Source organism: Hippopotamus amphibius, chromosome 14, assembly GCF_030028045.1.
Source record: "Hippopotamus amphibius kiboko isolate mHipAmp2 chromosome 14, mHipAmp2.hap2, whole genome shotgun sequence".
In the NCBI taxonomy this organism is placed as follows: Eukaryota; Metazoa; Chordata; class Mammalia; order Artiodactyla; family Hippopotamidae; genus Hippopotamus; species Hippopotamus amphibius.
The window spans coordinates 4263132-4282984 of record NC_080199.1 but is presented as its reverse complement, the minus strand read 5'-3'; the positions used below and the strand labels follow the sequence as shown (position 1 = coordinate 4282984).

At 37.9% G+C, this 19853-nt stretch overlaps 1 protein-coding gene across 2 annotated transcripts in view; it reads right to left on the bottom strand.

Annotated features, from left to right (window-relative positions):
• NALF1 (NALCN channel auxiliary factor 1) overlaps positions 1-19439 on the bottom strand; it is a 595380-nt gene extending 575941 nt beyond the window's left edge. For both annotated transcript variants that reach the window (XM_057707794.1, XM_057707793.1), the window contains exon 1: positions 17964-19439. In XM_057707794.1, coding sequence (XP_057563777.1) covers positions 17964-18851 — 888 coding nt within the window. In that variant the 5' untranslated portion in view covers positions 18852-19439. The remainder of the gene's footprint in view (positions 1-17963) is intronic.
• Positions 19440-19853: the final 414 nt, after the last annotated feature.

Sequence of the window (19853 nt, the reverse complement as noted above, 5' to 3'; positions counted from 1 at the left end):
TACTAGGTGCTAATCGTTAAGTATTATGATCTTAACAGAGAAGGAAACTGTCCTCCAATTTTGGGCATGGCTTTGCTGCCTACCCACAAATCAAATTAAAATTAAAAAGTAAAATGTATATTTACAAAGACAGAGAAATAGATTTTCATCAATTATTTTCCCTATACTTGGGTTGCTGACTGATTAACAAACTTTCTTCAAACCAGATGACAAAGGCAGTCACTGTACTTATTTACATTTGTTTCTATATGAGTAATACACTTTCCACAAAAATTCCCTGAATATCCGTTAGGAATTCAGCTTCTTTCTTGTTGTATTGATAACACTCTAGCTCATTCCATACTGTGAAATAATGCAGAAATGTTTGGAAAGTGATTTTTTAAAGCCACAGTGCCAGTTTATGATATTATGGTAAATACACAACTTACACAGGCTGGAATAGTCACAATGGCATAACTAGTGAACATTTTCCTCCCTACAGGCCACTGAGTATTTAAAAAATTTTAAAAAAATTTACTTATGAAAAATTTAAACATATAGAAAAGTTGAAAGACTAATAACTAAACTCTCATATAACCATAACCTATATTTGTTGCCATAATTACATTTATATGTTCTGCCAAACCTTATCAAAGTAAGCTGCAGATGTCACAACACTCTCCTTAAGCAGAAAGTGATATTTTAAAACATTTCTCTGTGGGCTATTTGAATTTTTGGAACTATCTGACCTGTCCCGGTGATTTCTCAGATGAAATCACCATTGTAAAGTTATAACATCTTTCCAGTCTCTTAAAATTCATAAACTAATCAACAGAACCAAACAGTGATATGTTTTTCTAAAGTCTTCTAAATTTCAAAAAAGAAATTGAATTTTTTTTTAAATTGCTTTTCTGGAAAGGTTCAGAGATGAATAGTTATTTCTTCCTTTAAGTGGCCAGATTAAGGAAACACACATCCCCACCACAAGCTATGGAATAATTACACTGCTGTTTATTACTTTTCAGACCCATAATTACCCATAAAGAAGTATGTACAAATAAAACACTGTGTATATATTTGCCATATAAAAAGTTCTGTTGTACAACAACAAAGATATCAAACACCATATTGTATAAAATTGGTATTCTGTAATCATTTGACTTTGGGCCAACTGTATTTTTAAGAGGGAAACAATGAACTTCTCATAAGCAAGTTAGAAGCAACACTTTCAGGTTGAAATTGCAGCAATGTCCTGATTTCAAAGCTCTGAGTGAAATCTAATTTCCATTTACAGATTGAAAGTGAGACCACTTGAAAAGAAAAATTTGTTACCAGTTTTTTTTTTCAGTAGCAGATTATGAAAACAACAGCTTTTAGATTAAGAGATTTATATGTCTTTTAATCTTGCTCTCATTAACATGTACCTAGAAAAAGAAGATCAAATATTCTCCTGGATTTTCCCTCATATTCCTTCCTTCTCTTGCTTTAGTAAACACCCTGTTTATATATAAATTTCTTACATTTTTATGTCCATATATGAGTCACACACGATGAAGCGTCTGATTATTTATTCTTTTTTTAACTAACTGCACTGTGGGATATCTTTTAGCTCAGTGCCTAAATTACTATTGCCTTATAATAATAGTGCTCAAATTATCTAAGGACAGTTTCCACTAAAGATCTATTTTTAACAAGGAATATTCATTTATCCTTAAACTATGTTTTTTTCCTATAGAGTACACAAAAATTGTATGACAAAGTACATTTCCAGAGGCAATGATTACAAATTAAGTTATTAAGAGGTTTTTTTACGCAGCTTCCTTTAATACATCTGTATGGCAATAATCATAACCGTGGCAAATAATCACTGTGATCATTCTGAGAAAATGCATGTGTTCTCTTCAGTGCTGACACTTTGGTCCCTCTGATTCACGAGCTCGTTCCACAACAAGCATCAGCCAGCATCCCTGGGAACAGCCCTTCACCGTTAACTGGAGAAGTAAGAGGAACTGAGTTGAACAGCCCCTGGGGGAACTCTCTTTAATAATTTACCATATTAAATGCATCATATATTGTCACGGTAGGAAAAAAAAAAAAAAAAAAAAAAAAACAGCAGAATAGGCTCAGGGCCATACAAAATAGCCCAGAATGGAGACAGCACTACACAGACAAAAGTAAATTCTGATGATCGTTCACAGGCAGGAAATGGGGACTCTCATTAATCATTGTGCATTTCCCTTGTCTATCTGCAGCACCTTCATTTGGTCCCATGTATGTCAAATGTCAGGCCCATTAAGATACATTGATATATTTGGATGAAGATATAATGTTTTTCCCTAAACCATATCTATCATGAGTTAACCTTTCTACAGTTCATCTACTACACTATCTAGCCTTGATTTGGAAAAAAAAAAAAAAAGTAAATTGTTAGGTGCCTTTAGCTATATTGTTTTCATATTATTAATATAATCAAGTTCTTCAAGAAATGCAAATTTGCACCGCTTGGCTTTTGCACTTATCTGTTTAAAGTGGATACTGTGAGAAACAAACACCCATCCAATTAGAGTGTAATACTGGAGAAGCTGTAGTACTGAACCAAATGGTCAGTGAACTCTTAGTTGTGCACACAGCGCAACTGAGGCAAAGCCCGACCTCTTGGTCCACATTAAGAATTACTCCAGGATCATGAGAGACTACTGCAAGCAGCTATATGCCAATAAAATGGACAACCTGGAAGAAATGGGCAAATTCTTAGAACAGTAAAACCTTCTAAGACTGAACCGGGAAGAAATAGAAAATATGAACAGACCAATCACAAGCACTGAAATTGAAACTATGATTAAAAATCTTCCAACAAACAAATGCCCAGGGCCAGATGGCTTCACAGGCGAATTCTATCAAACATTTAGAGAAGAGCTAACACCCTTCTTTCTCATACTCTTCCAAAATACAGCACAAGGAGGGACAGTCCCAAACTCATTCTACGAGGACACCACCACCCTGATACCAAAACCAAAGATGTCACAAAAAAAAGAAAACTACAGGACAAAATCACTGATGAACATAGATATAAAAATCCTCAACAAAATACTAGCTAACAGAATCCAACAGCACGTTAAAAGGATCATACATCATGAACAAGTGGGGTTTATCCTAGGAATGCAAGGATTCATTAATATAAGCAAATCAATCAATATGATACACCATATTAACAAACTGAAAGACGAAAATCATATGATAATCTCAATTGATGCAGAAAAAGCTTCTGACAAAATTCAATACCCATTTATGACAAAAAGTCTCCAGAAAGTGGGCACAGAAGGAACTTACCTCAACATAATAAAAGCCATAAATGACAAACCCACAGCCAACATCATTCTCAGTGGTGAAAAACTGAAAGCATTTCCTCTAAGAACAGGAACAAAACAAGGGTGCCCACTCTCCCCACTATTATTCAACATAGTTTTGGAAGTTTTAACCACCACAATCAGAGAAGAAAAAGAAATAAAAGGAATCCAAATTGGAAAAGAAGAAGTAAAACTGTTACTGTTTGCAGATGACATGATACTATACACAGAAAATCCTAAAGATGCCACCAGAAAACTACTGGAGCTAATCAATGAGTTTAATAAAGTAGCAGGATACAAAATTAATGCACAGAAATCTCTTGCATTCTTATACACTAATAATGAAAAATTAGAAAGAGAAATTAAGGAAACTCTCCCATTTACCATTGCAACAAACAGAATAAAATACCTAGGAATAAACCTACCTAAGGAGGCAAAAGATCTGCATGCAGAAATCTATAAGACACAGATGAAAGAAATCAAAGATGATACAAACAGATGGAGAGATATAACATACTCTTGGATTGGGAGAATTAGCATTGTGAAAATGATTATACTATTCAAAGTAATCTACAGATTCAATGCAATTCCTGTCAAATTACTAAATGCCATTTTTCACAGAACTAGTGCCAGAAATTTCAAAATTTGTATGGAAACACAGAAGACCCCACATAGCCAAAGCTATCTTGAGAAAGAAAAATGGAGCTGGAGGAACCAGGCTCCCTGACTTCAGACTATACTACAAAGCTACAGTAATCAAGACAGTGTGGTACTGGCACAAAAACAGAAATATAGGTCAATGGAACAGAAAGCCCAGAGATAAACCCACACACATATGGTCTACCTTATCTTTGACAAAGGAAGCAAGAATATACAATGGAGAAAAGACAGCCTCTTCAATAAGTAGTGCTGGAAAAATCTGACAGCCACATGTAAAAGAATAAAATTAGAACACTCCCTAATATCATACAGAAAAATAAACTCAAAATGGATTAAAGAGCTAAATGTAAGGCCAGACACTATAAAACTTTTAGAGGAAAACACAGGCAGAACACTCTGACATAAATCAAAGCAAGATCCTTTTTGACCCACCTCCTAGAATAATGGAAATAAAAATAAAAATAAACAAATGGGACCCAATGAAACTTAAAAGCTTTTGCATAGCAAAAGAAACCATAAACAAAACAAGAAGACAACCCTCAGAATGCAAGAAAATATGTCAATGAAGCAACTGACAAACAATTAATCCCCAAAATATATAAGCCACTCAATATCAAAAAGACAAGCAATCCAATCCCCAAAATTGGCAGAAGACCTAAATAGACATTTCTCCGAAGGAGACATACAGATGACCAACAAACACATGAAAAGATGCTCAACATCACTAATCATTAGGGAAATGCAAATCAACACCACAGTGAGGTATCACCTCACACCAGTGAGAATAGCCACCATCAAAAAATCTGGAAAAATAAATGCTGCAGAGGCTGTGGAGAAAAGGGAACCCTCTTGCACTGCTGGGGAGAATGTAAATTGACACAGCCACTATGGAGAACAGTACAGAGGTTCCTTAAAAAACTAAAAATAGAACTACCATATGACCCAGCAATCCCACTCCTGGGCATATACCCTGAGAAAACCATAATTCAAAAAGATACATGTACCACAAAGTTAACTGCAGCACTATTTACAGTAGCCAGGACATGGAAGCAACCTAAATGCTCATGGACAGTTGAATGGATAAAGAAGATGTGGCACATATATACAATGGAATATTACTCAGCCATAAAAAAGGAACGAAACTGAGTTATTTGTAGTGAGGTGGATGGACCTAGAGTCTGTCATACAGAAGTGTGTAAGTCAGAAAGAGAAAAACAAATACCGTATGCTAACGCATATATATGGAACCTAAAAAACCAGCACTGATGAACCTAGTGGCAGGGCAAGAATAAAGACGCAGATGTAGAGAACAGACTTTAGGACTCAATGAGGGAAGAGGAAGCTAGGAAGTAGTGAGAGAGTAGCATTGACGTATATACACTACCAAATGTAAAATGGATGGCTAGTGGGAAGCTGCTGCAGAGCAGAGGGAGATCAACTTGAAGCTTGGTGATGACCTAGAGGGGTTGGATAGGGAGGGTGGGAGGGAGGCTCAAGAGGGAGGGGATATGGGGATATATGTATACATATAGCTGATTCACTTTGTTGTACAGCAGAAACTAACAAACATTGTAAAGCAATTATATGCCAATAAAGATCTGAAGAAAAAAAAAAAAAAGAATTACTCCAGCATGTAGGACCTTTTAAAATCTCCACCTTTATGAAATAATTGAGGACCATCAACCCCACTATCTATCTTGGGGAACCACTTTAGACTTTTGTTATGAAAAGTTCAAGCACTTAATACAATGTATGCAATGTAAAATTACAGATTTAAGACATAAATATTCATGGATTTTGTTAACTTTCACCAGATTCTAAAGTTTTTTGGAAATGAGAAATTATTTCTCAAAGACTAAATAAACAAATAAAAGAGTTTGGGTTTTCTTTTAATATGCTTGCTTTTGCCAAAATAAAATAAATAGCTGCTTTGACTCCCTGTGAAACAGCATATACAAAGTTGGTCTGTTTTATCCATTAAGTTATAAGAACAAAAAATATCAAGTACCTAGAGACTGAATCAATTATTTTAATAATGTTAAAGAGCCAATTAATCCAATAGAGAAATCCAGTCCATGGCTGATGAGCAGTTGAAAACTATGACAGTTGAAAATAATCTATATTCATCAGTGAAGCGAAACTAAGCTCACAAGGATTTTGTTTACTCAGACTTGAATTCCATCCTACAGGAATTTTCAGACACATTGAATAAAAATAAACATTTAATTTAAAAAGTCTAAACTGAAATGATAGGAAAGGATTCGTTTTTTTCATTAGTGACTTTTAAAATTTCAGTATATATTTAGAAATCTATGGGACAAATACAACACATCTGAAACTTGTCATAATTTGCCAACCCTCTACAAAGCAGTCAGATGTAAAGCCTCACAGCTCTACTGACAGCAAGATCATTTGCATTTGCATGTGGTCTTTTCTTTTCCCATTATTTCACCTGGACTTTGGCATGAAGACATTGCCTCAGGAAGCATGGATGCCACAACTCCTCGCCTAATGGCCCACAGTGACCAGTCCAGTCTTCACGACAGGGAAGGAGAAATTCTGTTTTTAAATGGTTTAAGATTCATATTTACCCTTTTAAAAACACTTGCTTCTCTTCAGACAGACTCTCACTGTTTATCCAGGGTCACTGTGACTCCCAAGATTAAATATGTCACCAACGCCACTTTAAATGCCTCTGTGGAAACTAAGTCCAAGATCTCTATCAGGGAATTGATCTACACTAGGACAGCTCTGATCAGAAACCAATGACTAGATCAGGACAAACTTGTCAATGTTTTCTACCAGCTCAGTGTCTAACAGTAGGGACAGCAGAGCATGCCTCATCACGTGATATCATTCTCTCTTCTCAGAGTAGCTTGGACTGAACAGATGACAACTCTACCCACCAGCTACATTTCCTTTTCGGCTTGCGGGATCTGTTTCCTGACCAGGGATTGACCCAAGCCACTGCAGTGAAAGCCCGGACTCCTAACCACTAGGTTACCAGGGAACCCTCTCGCCAGCTACATTTTAGTACACATCTGTTCTGTTCCTTCTCTCAGTGACTCCTCAACCTGGATATAAAAGTACCTCCATCTTATAGGAATTGATGGAACAGCCATTTGAATCTAGGTGTTTCTGACTTTCAGGCCCATGCTCTTTTCCTACACCAAGCTGCTGCAACAGAAAAACTGGATGAAGTGAGTTATATTTTCTTTTATGTGCCAAAGAACTTTATATTCTATCCACTCCTGCTGTCACCCACCCACATTCTCCCCTAAAAATTAAAAAAAAAAAAAAAAAAACTAGACATGAGCAATGATCTGTGACAAAGTGAACAGGCTATTATAATAGTTAAGTCATGGCCATGAGATTAAAAGCCATGTATTACTGGTTTGTGTTCTGTCTGTGCCACCCTTGCCTGTGAGAACGTCAGCACATTTCTTACCTTTTCTAAGCTTTCGTTAACCCACTTGTTGAAGAAAGCTAATTCTGCCCATAATGGTAGATTGTTGTGGCCAACCTGCAACACACACGTAAGATGCCCTCGCGGGCCATGGCATAGCTCCCGTCCTGTTTGTACATCTTCTGTAGCAACGTGCACCTGATTTCTCCAGACAGGTTGTTCCCTTTTATCCGTTCATAGAACATTCTTCCTTATGTAGAGATATTCCTAAAACACCTGAATATAGAGCTTTATTCTTATCGTAGACCAAAACTAAGTACTAGATAATAAGACGCCCCTTCCACATGACAGTTTTTATCAAATTAAAGAACCTTGCTGTGACTCCCTATGTCTTCTCTTCCTCAGTGCCGTCATGTTCCCATCCGTGGAGCACAGCTTACAGTCTTTTATTCTAGCCCATTCCGTCTTGCATATCTTGGCACCTGCCATGTGTGCCTTGTCTGCTAGCTCTACTTCCAATGCCCAGGTAAGCTTTTACTCTAATTCCTCTCCCTCCTCAACCAATACAAATACTAAGTATGGCAGAGTGTGTAAACGTGGGGCAGAGCAGAAAATAACAGGAACAACCAAAACAAAATACAAAGCCAAGTAGCTGGAGGGTAGAGAAAAGGGCCTCAACTTTTAAAATGGAACGTGGAGGCATGAGACTTTGCAATGCCTGACAAACGACATAACTAAGACTTTCCCCCAAGATTATTTTCACCCAGAGGTTTCCAGGAGATGGAGGGTCATTACAATGGTTTCTTCACTTATCATCCCGCAAAAGGTTTGCACAAAAAAAGGGCTCAAGTCCCTTTGCAGCAATCTGAGAGGATCCACTCAGTCTACAACCAAGCACATGTTAATTTTTAATCTGAAATAACAGGGGGAAAAGTCAAGCTTTAGGAATGAAACATTTTCACCCTAACTGAATTTTTGTTTTGTTTCATTCTAAAGAATCACCTTTAGTCACCTTTCTAGAGAAGCAGAAGGAATGCAGATGTAGTAAAACCAAGAATTTTACCATGCAAAATGCAGTCTGCTTATAAAACTCTTGTAAATGAGTGGTGTTTACCAGAAAATTTATATGCGATCTCAAGTGAAGTAATTTTACTAATTTTCCCATGGCTTTTTCCTCGTGGATTTTAATGAATTGCTACCATTTATTGGGCATCAGCAAGCCCTAGGTTAGGTACTTTTATATGCACAGGAGTCTCCTGATTTCTTCCCATAACTGTCTTATGAAAGAGATGCTAGAATGCCTATTTTAAGGAATCTGGATGATGTTATATAACTAATAAGTGATGAAACTGGGAGTTGAACCCAATCTATCCTCAATACTTCTTTTAATCATTTTACTATACTTCTCTATTAGGTTTAAAATTAATTTCTATTTTTAGAACTTTCTATCAAACATATTTAATTCCATGGACTCTTTAAATATGTCATTGAACCCCAGGGCAGCACATTCCTAAAAAAAATAATTTACAGTAACACAGATGATGTAATTATTTATGATCTCATATTTACAGCCAATAATTATTTTATATTATTTGAAAATGAATATGCTACTTTATTTAAGCATATTCACGATAATAATTGTGCTTATTGTCTGAAATCCTGAAATTGAAGCATTGTTCCTGTTTAAAATACAAACAACAAAACAAAGGGTGTTAGATGCACAGCACAATGTACAAGATAAAACCTCCCTCCTCCCCTAGAGTAAGCAACAGATTAGAGTCTATCATCTCTTCCTTGGGATCTGGTGCCTTCACTAATTTTTTCTGAACGTGGCACTTTCATTATCATACTCCCATCTGGATCCTAGATCAAAAGCTACAAATACTCTAATATTTATTTCATCATAAAATATGCATTTCTCTAAACTCACATCTTCCTACCTATTTCATTTTCTTTTTCTTTTCACTGCGGAACTTAATGAAGAATAGTTTGGACTGGTTTTTATTTCCTCAACTCCAACTCATTCCTTAATCATTGCAATTTGACATCTCTTCCATCATTCTATTGAAACTACTCTTGTAAGGTCAACAAGACAATTGCCAAATGCAGTGACCGATTCCTAGGCTTCATCCTACATGTTCTTTCTGCAATGTAAGACACTCTTGACTGACTCTGCATCTTTCTTAAAATTCTTCCCTATATTGTTCAGATCATCACATTCTAATGATTCTCTCTCTCCTTTCCTTCTGCCTCTGCCTCTCTCCCTCCCTCTTCTCCTCCTCTCTCCCCACCCTCCCCACAGTCTGTCCTCTGTTCTCATGCCTCCATTTTCACCCTCATTCCTTGTTCCTTCTCAGTCTCTATTCCTGGTCCCTTTCCTGCCCAAACCCTTCAATGTTGTTCTTCCTCAGAATTCATCTTTGACATTCTCTCCACGTAACCTTTTTTTGTTAAATCATCTGATCTCTGCCCACAGCTTCCTGAATCAAACTACACTACATGTAGAGAATAAACTTCATACCCAAAGCCGCTACTTACATGGTATACTATCTACTGAACATCTCCTGATGGCATTGTCTCCAAAAATGTACTCCTGTTTCTTTCACCAGTCTCCTGTTTTCCTTCCTGTATTTCCTATCTATTAAATGTATCCACATCCAGAGTCCCACCTTTTACAAAGTTTGAATCAAATCCTCCCCCTACCTAGCAACTGGTAAATCTGAACTCAGGAGAGTCTCCTGAATCTTGCCTTCTTCTCCACTTCCATAGCTACCACAGTCATTTAGAATTTTCTGTCCATTACAGTAGCCACTAGCCAAATGAGGCTACTTAAATTTAGACTAATTGAAATTAAATATAATTTAAAATTTACTTTCTGATATCCCTTCATCCTCTTCCAACCAGATATCACACTGCTGCCAGGGCTAAGTTTTGAGAAAAACAAATCACCCCAAGTAAATCACTGGATTGAAATTCCTCTCTGATATTTTTTCACACAGAGAATGAAATTCAAAGGCCTTAGCATGGGATCCATGGTTCTTCACAATTGAGCACTCATATCTCTCCAGAAGTATTTCCTACATCTCTTGCCATACACCTCACTCAGTGTATGAGTGGAACTATGTCCCCCCAAATTCATACATTGAAGCCTTGACCCCCGCTATGTGACTATATTTGGAGATAGGGCCTATAAGGAGGTAGTAAAGGTTAGATAAATATTAAGATTCCTAAGTGTTACAGGTGTCAGGCAATATGTACACAATTCTCAACTAATAAACTAAACACCTGCTAAAACAATATGGTAAAAATTGGACTGTTGTTTAAAAATTATAAACAAAACGTGATTGTATCTTACCTAACTTATGAGTTCAGTGTAAGACCTACCACAGATTTCCAAAGTTTACTTCCCTCCCTCCGAAACTGTATATCTACCTTCTCTCTCTGCTCCACCCTAAAAAGGAAATCAGAAACCTAAGTGTTCTGCTGATTGTTGTTATCATTTATTCATTTCCAAATCTCCCCCTAAGACTCTGAAATGATAAACCTGTAATTTCTGGTCATTCATTCTAGCTGTCTAGGAATCCAAAATTTCTGTTATCTTAGCTCGCTATATCATCTATAAAATGTTTTAATGATAAATTAAAAACAGAAAGAAGTAAATATGGCAATATTTTTAACAAGTGTTAAATCTATTTGTGGGTTTATTATACTAATCTCTTTACTCTTTGGTATGATTGTAGTGATCATAACAAAGGGGAAGAAGAAAATACAATAAAGTGAGGACGTGAACTTGATCTTTACCACCACCAGCTGTTTGAGCTTGGAACAGTTAACTTTTGTCCTCTCTTCACTCATCTGCATAATATGTGACAGTACTTACCTCATAAAGATGATGTGTCAATTAAATTAATTAGACTAGTTTCTGACTTCTAATAAACTCTAAAGCTTGTTAGCTACTACTGAAGCTCGTTCCGGCACTTAAATTTCTGAGTGATTCAAATCATTTTCTGAGAAAACTAACACATTTTCAGGATCTTTCATTTAAATCTTAGTTCAATTTTCTTTTCAAATAAATTAAGTCAGTGCTAGTTCAGTAGGAAAGACACTGATCATTTCTGATAGCAGTGGAGATGCAGAGAAGTAAGACTTCTGAACTTTGGGTTTCCACAGGGACACAGGCCCTGAAAGTGAAGCTTCCAGACTCCAGGAGAGGATTCAGCCAGATGAGAGCAAGAAGGCACGCTGACAAGAAGAAAAGGAAACCGAAAGGTGAAGACATACTTTTGAGGAGAGCCCAATTTCCTTCTCAAGTAGGCAGAGCAGCAGACATACAAAATTCCCATGTATTTCCAAAGAAGTAATTACTGCATTCACCCATCACACATACATGTCGGTATACCACTGCTACCGCTAAGATCAATAACAGTATTTAAACACATAGCAAACTTTTACTTTTTGCAGGGTTTTTTTTTTTTACCCTCTGTGGCAGCATCTACAACTTTCTTTTTCTTTTTTTAAATATATGACTGTGTGTAGCAACACTACCAAGGGAGGGAAAAATCAACTATTAACTTTTAACACTCTAAACACCCAAGAAGTAAATATTTTTATGCCTTCTACTACAATACACAGTATAAATTATGAACTATTTATTACCAAAGAAAGGCAAATGTTAACTCTTGTTTCCAGTTTTAAAGAATCAGAGTAAATTAAAACATTTTATTAATGAAATTTCATTATTTGGATTGTAATGTTTAATTGCTTCTTAATTTAAGGTAAAACTTAAATTTAGTGTTTCACAGCATCTTGTAATCTAAACTTTTAAAAAACAAAAAATGATGATATTACAATCACTTCAAAACAGAACAATGATAAGACCCCTCTAAAAAGAATTCCTAGGTTAAGTGTGGTAGCATTCTGTACCTACTTAGCAACTTGTATCTTCAAAACATTGTATGAATGTCAACTAATTATTCTAGTATGATAGACATAAGTGAAAAAGGAAACGTGGCTCATAATTACAATGGAAAAACAAAAGTAAAAAAGAATTAGTAATTTCCTAGGTTTAATAAAGTGAATAGGTGAAAAGTCAAAATGTTTTCTCTTAAAACTAACCCATACTTTTGAAAAAGTCTACATTTTAGCCATTTATATAAGCTAAAACTAGAGATAAAAATAAGGAGGCTGAGGCTCCTCTAACCAAATAGTTGATCCGTCTCACATCCAGTTTCTGCACTCGTGTCCAGCCCGTTAGTAAACACCAGTATAATGACTCGGTTCTGGCTAAAGACAGAAAATCACAGCCAATAGGCTCGTCCTCGAATGTTCAACACTCTGGTCCTGTGTGCATCCTTCTCCTTTTCTCTGTGTTCTCTCCTGGCACATTCCCTAAACCTGAGCCCAGTGGGTTCAATTCTCATCTACTCCCTCGGCCCAGTCACTACATATTTGCTCCCCTGGCCTCTGCCTATGTCCTATTGCCTTTACCACCTAAAAAAATCTAAGTTACTTTCTCATCAGTTGAGCAAAATGAGGTTATTATGTATTACTGAAGCACAGGAGCTAAAAGGTCTTTCCACTTTGGTTTTCACTCAACTAGAACAGTGGTTCTCAACCTGGGCTGCACATCACCAGGAAAACTGGAAGATTCCAAGCTCATGACACAAGCCAGACCAATGAAATCAGAATCTCTTGGGGCTGGGGGTGTTTTCAACGATTCCCAGGATAGTCTAATGTCACCCCAAGAACCACTGATCTAGAGAAAATGTTTACTGCTTTTCAGTGTAAATCAATAGAAAGTAAACAATGACATGTTTGGTGCCTAGTCAATGTGAAGTTGACACAGAAGATTAAGATTAAAAAGGAAACTGGGAATTGAAATGAAAGCAACAGGTTAGATAATTCAAACCAAAATAGTATTCTGTTTCAAACAGTTATCTGTATATTGGTTCTTATATATTCAACCTAGTATGAAAATATATCTCAATGGATTATGATTTATTTGTGGGAAGCAGAAGACTGAGAATATTATCTGATTTCCTCTCCTCCACATTTTAATTCACCTTGCATATGTAGACACCAATTTCATCTAATTAAAGTGACTAAAACCAATGCATAACAGCAATTATTAAAACTGTGGTTATGACCTATATAGCTACTAATTTGACCCAGTTACAAATCCAAAGTTAAAAAATAAATCATTCTTTGGTCTATAAAGCAACAGCATACAATGTTAAGATAAAATTGGGGAATTTTCCTATAAAAATAAAACACAGATCATAAATCAGTAGTTATATAAGGAGCAAAAATATGAAAATTAAAATCTGGGTTATAAAGAAGGTTATGATAGTGGCTTTGACCCTATAAATGGCCTTATTAATGGTTAATGTGATCATCTGAAGGTTAGACTGTTCGATTTTGCAGAGAAGCATTTCAACTATAAAAATATGATTTGAAAATAATACAGTGGTAGAATATAAAAGTGATATATTTGCAGATGTATTTCACACTCTAGACAGTGTCATAATATGTACAGTAGCACTTAATCGATCAACAGCAAAATAAATATTTTAGGTTCAATATTTAAGTGAAAAGAATTGTTACATTTTTTATTCCCTTAGAAAACTATATTTAAGAATCTACAGCGTATGACATCAAAATAGAGAAGAACTTAAAAATGCCTTTTCTGTTTTAATTGCACATTATGTAACCCAAGTTCTGTGTCATCAAACTGGTTAATGTTTCTGAGTGGTTTCTGCAAAAAATACAGAAAGCCCTGAGTATCACGATTGTTGTATATGCCTAACATTGGCAAAGTATTCTTTTGGTCATTGTCTGTTAAAAAAAATAGGCAATATAGTTTGCTTTAATATAAAATTATAATATAAAAATATAAGAATGCATACACTCTTGAGAGTATAAAGATTAAAACCTATTCTGAGAGAACTAAAATACAGATGATGCAATAATTTACGTTAGCATCTAATCTTAAACCCACTTTCCCTGACCATCTGTCTTAAGGAACAGTGATTCAATAAAACTGTCATTAACAAAAGTTTACCTGTAACACAGAAATTTATATTCCTTAAATATCCCAGTTTTACAGTATGTGATCTCAAGAATGCTTAGAAGCTAAAGAATGGAGTGTTTAAGAAAAAAAAATTATTTAAGTAAAAATTCAGGCATGTTAATAACATACATATGTAATTTTGTAGATTTGAATAGCATGTTTTTTAATATTACTAGCCAATTTGAAGACTTTCACAGATTTGTCAGATTCTTATTGGATATTAAAAACATTATTCTGAATAACACTGAAAAATCCAGAGAAGAATTACTGTCATAATTTTTGTGACTTGATTTATGTAATAGAGCAGGTTGAATGTTATAGTCCAAATGATATATGCAGAAGTTCCTGTTCTTTATTTTACTATAAATTACTTCCCCAATAAAGGCGTATATTTACTTAAAAAATTAAACCAGCTATTTCTATGAATATTAAAAAATATTCTTGGGTGCAAATGATTTCTATTATATGTTGCAAACAAAGGTTTACTAAAGTAAATCCAAGCTATATTTGATCTCCAGTTACTACGGGCAATAGTAATATGAAAGGTTTTTGGGTGTTTTTTTTTTTTTTCAGTATCATGGGCCAAAGGCCCTTTAAATAAAGTTAAATACAAATTAAATTTAATCCACTTTGATTTTATAAATATATATGGAATGTGGCATTTTTTATATGTGGGAGATTATCAAACTAGAGGGTAATAACATGTCCTAACTTTTAAAAGTTAGAAATCACTGTATTAATCACTTAACTATATACAGTTATAATAAAGTTAATATATTTTTCCTAAAATATGAATTATAATAATTTGTATAATATTATTGCATATGTTCTCCTACCTATAAATGTATAAGTATATTAAGAAATTATTAAATTGGATTTTTCATGAATATATTACTAATTCTGGAAATATAATGTATTTACTTTTAATGTAGCCTAAGACTTTGTCATTAACCTTAAAATATGGGAAATTTTACATAGACTATATGTCTCAAACATTGCCCTGAAGACAGTCATCATTTCATAAGTATGTTCGAAATAAGTAAAATTATTCAAAAAAGAAACTCAGACACATTCTTCAAAGACTACAAGTAGCATTTTAAGCCATGTAATATACTTGGCATGTGGATGTTGTTTTGTGGTTTTGCGGAATCATAAAGAAATTGTATATTAAGCTAAGGAGCTAATCAACAGATTTGTGAGTTATCAACCAAGAATAGTGAACAACCCCCCCAACCCACCCCCGGAACCTAAAATTTGAAACTGTGTGAAACCAGTTATTGTGGAATAAATGTTTCAAGTGTTTCCAACTGACAAACAAATAAGCAAGAAATAGCTACAAGGCATCACAAGAAATAAAACCTGCGTTGTGGAGATGAAAAATTCAAATGTCTGTTCTACTTTTCAGTGGGAAGAAATGTTTCTAAAAAGGAGTTAAGATTTTTACAATGTGCTTTTGTGTATACAGATAATAGCTACTACTTTATATGCAAACACAATCCAGAAGTAGTTCCTAACATTACAAATTAACTTAACCTACACTATACCTTATAGCTAGGATGATATAAGTACAAAGTTGATAATTATTTCAGCACAAGAGAAAAATACACACTTGTACATATTTAAAATTTGAATATTTAAACAAAAATATATTTGACAGGCTTATTTGAAAATGTGTTGTAGTCTACTGACAATATAGACTATCTTTTAAATACTGAAACTATGCAAATTAGAATTACTAGAAATTTCTATGAGAGTTTACATTCAAGGAAGCAAGCAAATTCAAATTATTACAAGGGATCACTTTTAAACATAAATATACTGAAACCTCTGCAAGCTTTTTATTAGTAGTAGAATTAGCAGACACATCAGTTTCTTTGCAATTCTGATGCAACGTATCTTGTCAAAATAAATTACTATGCAATAAACACACAAGTCTTTCATTATTAACTTCTACCATTAAGATTAAGTTTAATTCCCAGGCATGACTTACAGGGGTATGGTTAAGAAAAATATGTAAAAAACTTTTAAAATCCATTTAGCTAATGAAGTAGCCTTCTGAATTAATACTGTAAAGGCAATATCATTATTTTCAAGGAAGATATGTTTCTGATCTTAAAGAACATTGGCAAAGCAAGTTTAGTTTCAGTTTAGCTTAGTTGTCAAAAGCACAACTAATCCATCCAAACTAAAATACAGCCCTTGAACTATGTTCCTATGAAGTAGGTATCCCTTAGGCCAGTTCTCTTGTGAAAGCATCACAAAATATTTTGATCCATACTGCCCTTGATTACACTTTCCCAGCACAAAGCAAGTGAGGGAAAGAGGGACAGCTGTGTTCCTGTGAGGAGGCTGGGGGAGTGATGAAGAGAAAGGTAAAGAGAGAATGTGGTGTATTATTTCTTTTGAAAAGCAATACTATTTTATTGCATTAAGAAATATACCTTTGGAACAAAACATTAAGGCTTATTGAGATTCTGTCATCATTTCTTCCCTACTAAAAGGTCACTGCAGTGTGTACATCTTCAGCAGAGCTCGTGAGCAGACCTCATTTCAGCACCACGGACAGCAGCACTTCTAGTAGGACAGGCACTCGTGGTTAAATTAGCCATTTCCTAAGAAACTTGCATACACGTCCTCGTGAATCAGCAAGGAAAAGGTTCAATAGGAAGGGGCTGAAGATAACACATATTATTAATAAGTTCAGTATTTTTCATTCACAGATAAAGCATTTGCCAATTAGTACTTCTGGAGAGCGTCCTGAAAATTCAAGCTAATTACATAAGGCGGCTGATAAATAATTTAACACTGATCAGTCATCATCAGACAATTAAAACTTTCTACTCCTAGTGAGTCTCCGATCAATAACTATACACGTTTCTAAGAGAAAACAGGAAACTTATGTGAGTAAATACGCTTAGACAGGCCCCCAGACTTTCCAAACAGCCAAAACTACCACTGTAAAACAAGTAAAACACTTTTTAGCTCTTCCTACATAAACAGCCACAAACACTTTCTCTTGTCCCTTTGGCCAACCAGCTTAATGATGTCACCATCAGAGAGTTCATGTGTAAGGTCCGTAAGCCAGACCATACATGCGTGTCTCAGACTATTCTGATTTTAGCTGCTGTTATCTGTATGCAGTCTCATCACTGTCTTCCTAATAAACTTCACTCACATTCCTTTTTTTTTTTTAAAGGTGACAGAGTTTGAACCAACTCCATAGCTTTAAGAGATAGTTAAAGCACTGGCTTTGTTATCTGAGAAGACCAGGGTCTTCCTGATCTTCCAAGGATTCCCAGAAGAAGGCACCAGTCCACCAGCAATCCTTCCAAAGATGGCACACAGTCCCAAATCAAGCAGCAAGTCAAGCTCTTACAACCACAAAAACAATGGTTGAAGTAACAAAAGCAGAGTCAAAAAACTCTTTTAAAACTCTAGAAGACATCTCCACCAAACACACAGATACACAAGCGCAAGAATGGGGAAAATCCACTGTTCCTACCTTACAGTCCTCAGGACACGACTTCACCGAGTACTCCTCCGACTGTAAGTATTTATGGAGCACGCTTTCAAACTCTTCGTATTTCTCCTGAGCGTGGTGGTCGTAGTCCTGGTAAGCCTCGACGCACTGCCTGCAAGTGGTCATCTCACCGCCCTCCTTGAGCACCACATCCAGACTACAGTTCAAAGTGTTGGGGCTGGACAACCCCGAGAACAACTCCCAAAGTGTGTAGGAATTACAAAACGAAAGGTAAAAATCCGACAAGTTCCAGAGCGGAGCTGGATGCGTCCCCGCCCCCCGCCGCCCCTCCCCCCCGGCCGCCACCCCCCGACTCCAGTTCCTGGCGCACACGGCGTCCGCGCTCTCCACCGTGAAGCACTGGCCCGAGGATGCGCCCTGGGGGTAACAGGTCTCCAGGCGCCACACGGGCTTGACAGAGTCTCCTGCAACGAGAGCCTTGCCCCGGCTGCTTCTGCCTCGGCTGCCCCTGCCGCCGCCGCCGTCTCCCGGGGAGGGGGGCAGGGTGGGGGACGGGGAGGCGGAGAGGAGTCTGTGCGCCTGGGCGGCGGGCGAGGACTCCCCCATGCTCGCCAGGAGCGCGGGCCAGGAGGGCTCCTGCTGCCGCTGCCGCTGCTGCCGCTGCCGCTGCTGCTGCTGCTGCTGCCGCTGCTGCTGCTCCTTGTCCCGGGTGCGGGTCAGCTTGGCCTCGGCGCAGAACCACAAGTGATCAGAGAGCAGGACTGTGAGAAACAAGAGAGATGCCAGAGACAGTCGCCATTTCTGAGCCCTCTCTGAATCGATGAACGGTTTCTCGTTCTCCCGGGGTGCTGCCAACCAGATTTTTAATCCGTCGTCATACTGCCGACACATCCAAGCACCCCTGGTCATATTTTGGGAACGCACAGCCCTGGCCGACTCCACCGTGAGGGCTCCTGTGCCGGTGTCACCACAATATGCATTGACTTAAAGGGTTTAATTTCCTTATCCCCTCCTCCCGTTTCTTCTCTCCCTCTCCCTCTCTCCCTCTCTCTCCCTCTCTCCCTCTTTTCTCTCTCTCTCTCTCTTTGCCTACATAAATATTACCAGGCCTTGGAGGAAGATATGACTTGCTTCCGACCTAATCATCAGCCGACCCCATCCTCTGTAGAGCGGGAAACAATAATGCAGAGAGAGAGAGAGAGAGAGAGAGAGAGAGAGACAGTCGGAGGCTGGGGCTGGTGGCCGGTGGTGAGCTGAGTGCAGGAGGTGGTGGTGGAGGTGGCAGAGTGGCAGGCGCTGCTCCTCTCACCCAGGCACTGTCAGAGCGCGGGTCCCCATGGCCCCGCTGGGGACAGCCCGCTCTCCCCTGCCAGGGACATGCCGAGTCTCCGCTGCCCACTGACTGCGACCAGAGCGCCTCCCCAGCGCCTCTCCTCCTCCTCCTCTTCCTCCTCCTTCCTTTCCTTCTCCTTTCTCTCCTCCTCCTCCTGCTCCTACTTCTCGCTCTCTCTCCCCGAGTCCGGAGCCTGGGCCGCCGCTGCCGGCAGGGCTCTCCCGCCCCCCCACCCCCCACCCCGCGCTCCAGCTGCCGCCGCCGCCGCCGCTGCCGCAGGTCTGCCCGCGGGCGCCGCCGCCGCCGGGCTCCGACTGCTGACGCCGCCTCCCCCGGACCTCGGGGCCGAATCGCCTGGGCTGGGCCTCCCGAGAGCCACAGTCATCTTCAGTCCCCCGCTAAGTTGCCGCCATCTTCGTCCTGGAGAAACACTTTTTTTTTTGGGGGGGGGGGGGGGCTGGGTTTTGCGTCATCTCCTCCCGCGCCGAGATCTCTCCATCCTGGCGCATTGGCACGGGGCTCGGCCAGCGCGGAGGAGGAGGGCGAGGACGCAAGGGGTCCGGCGAGAGTGGGGGATG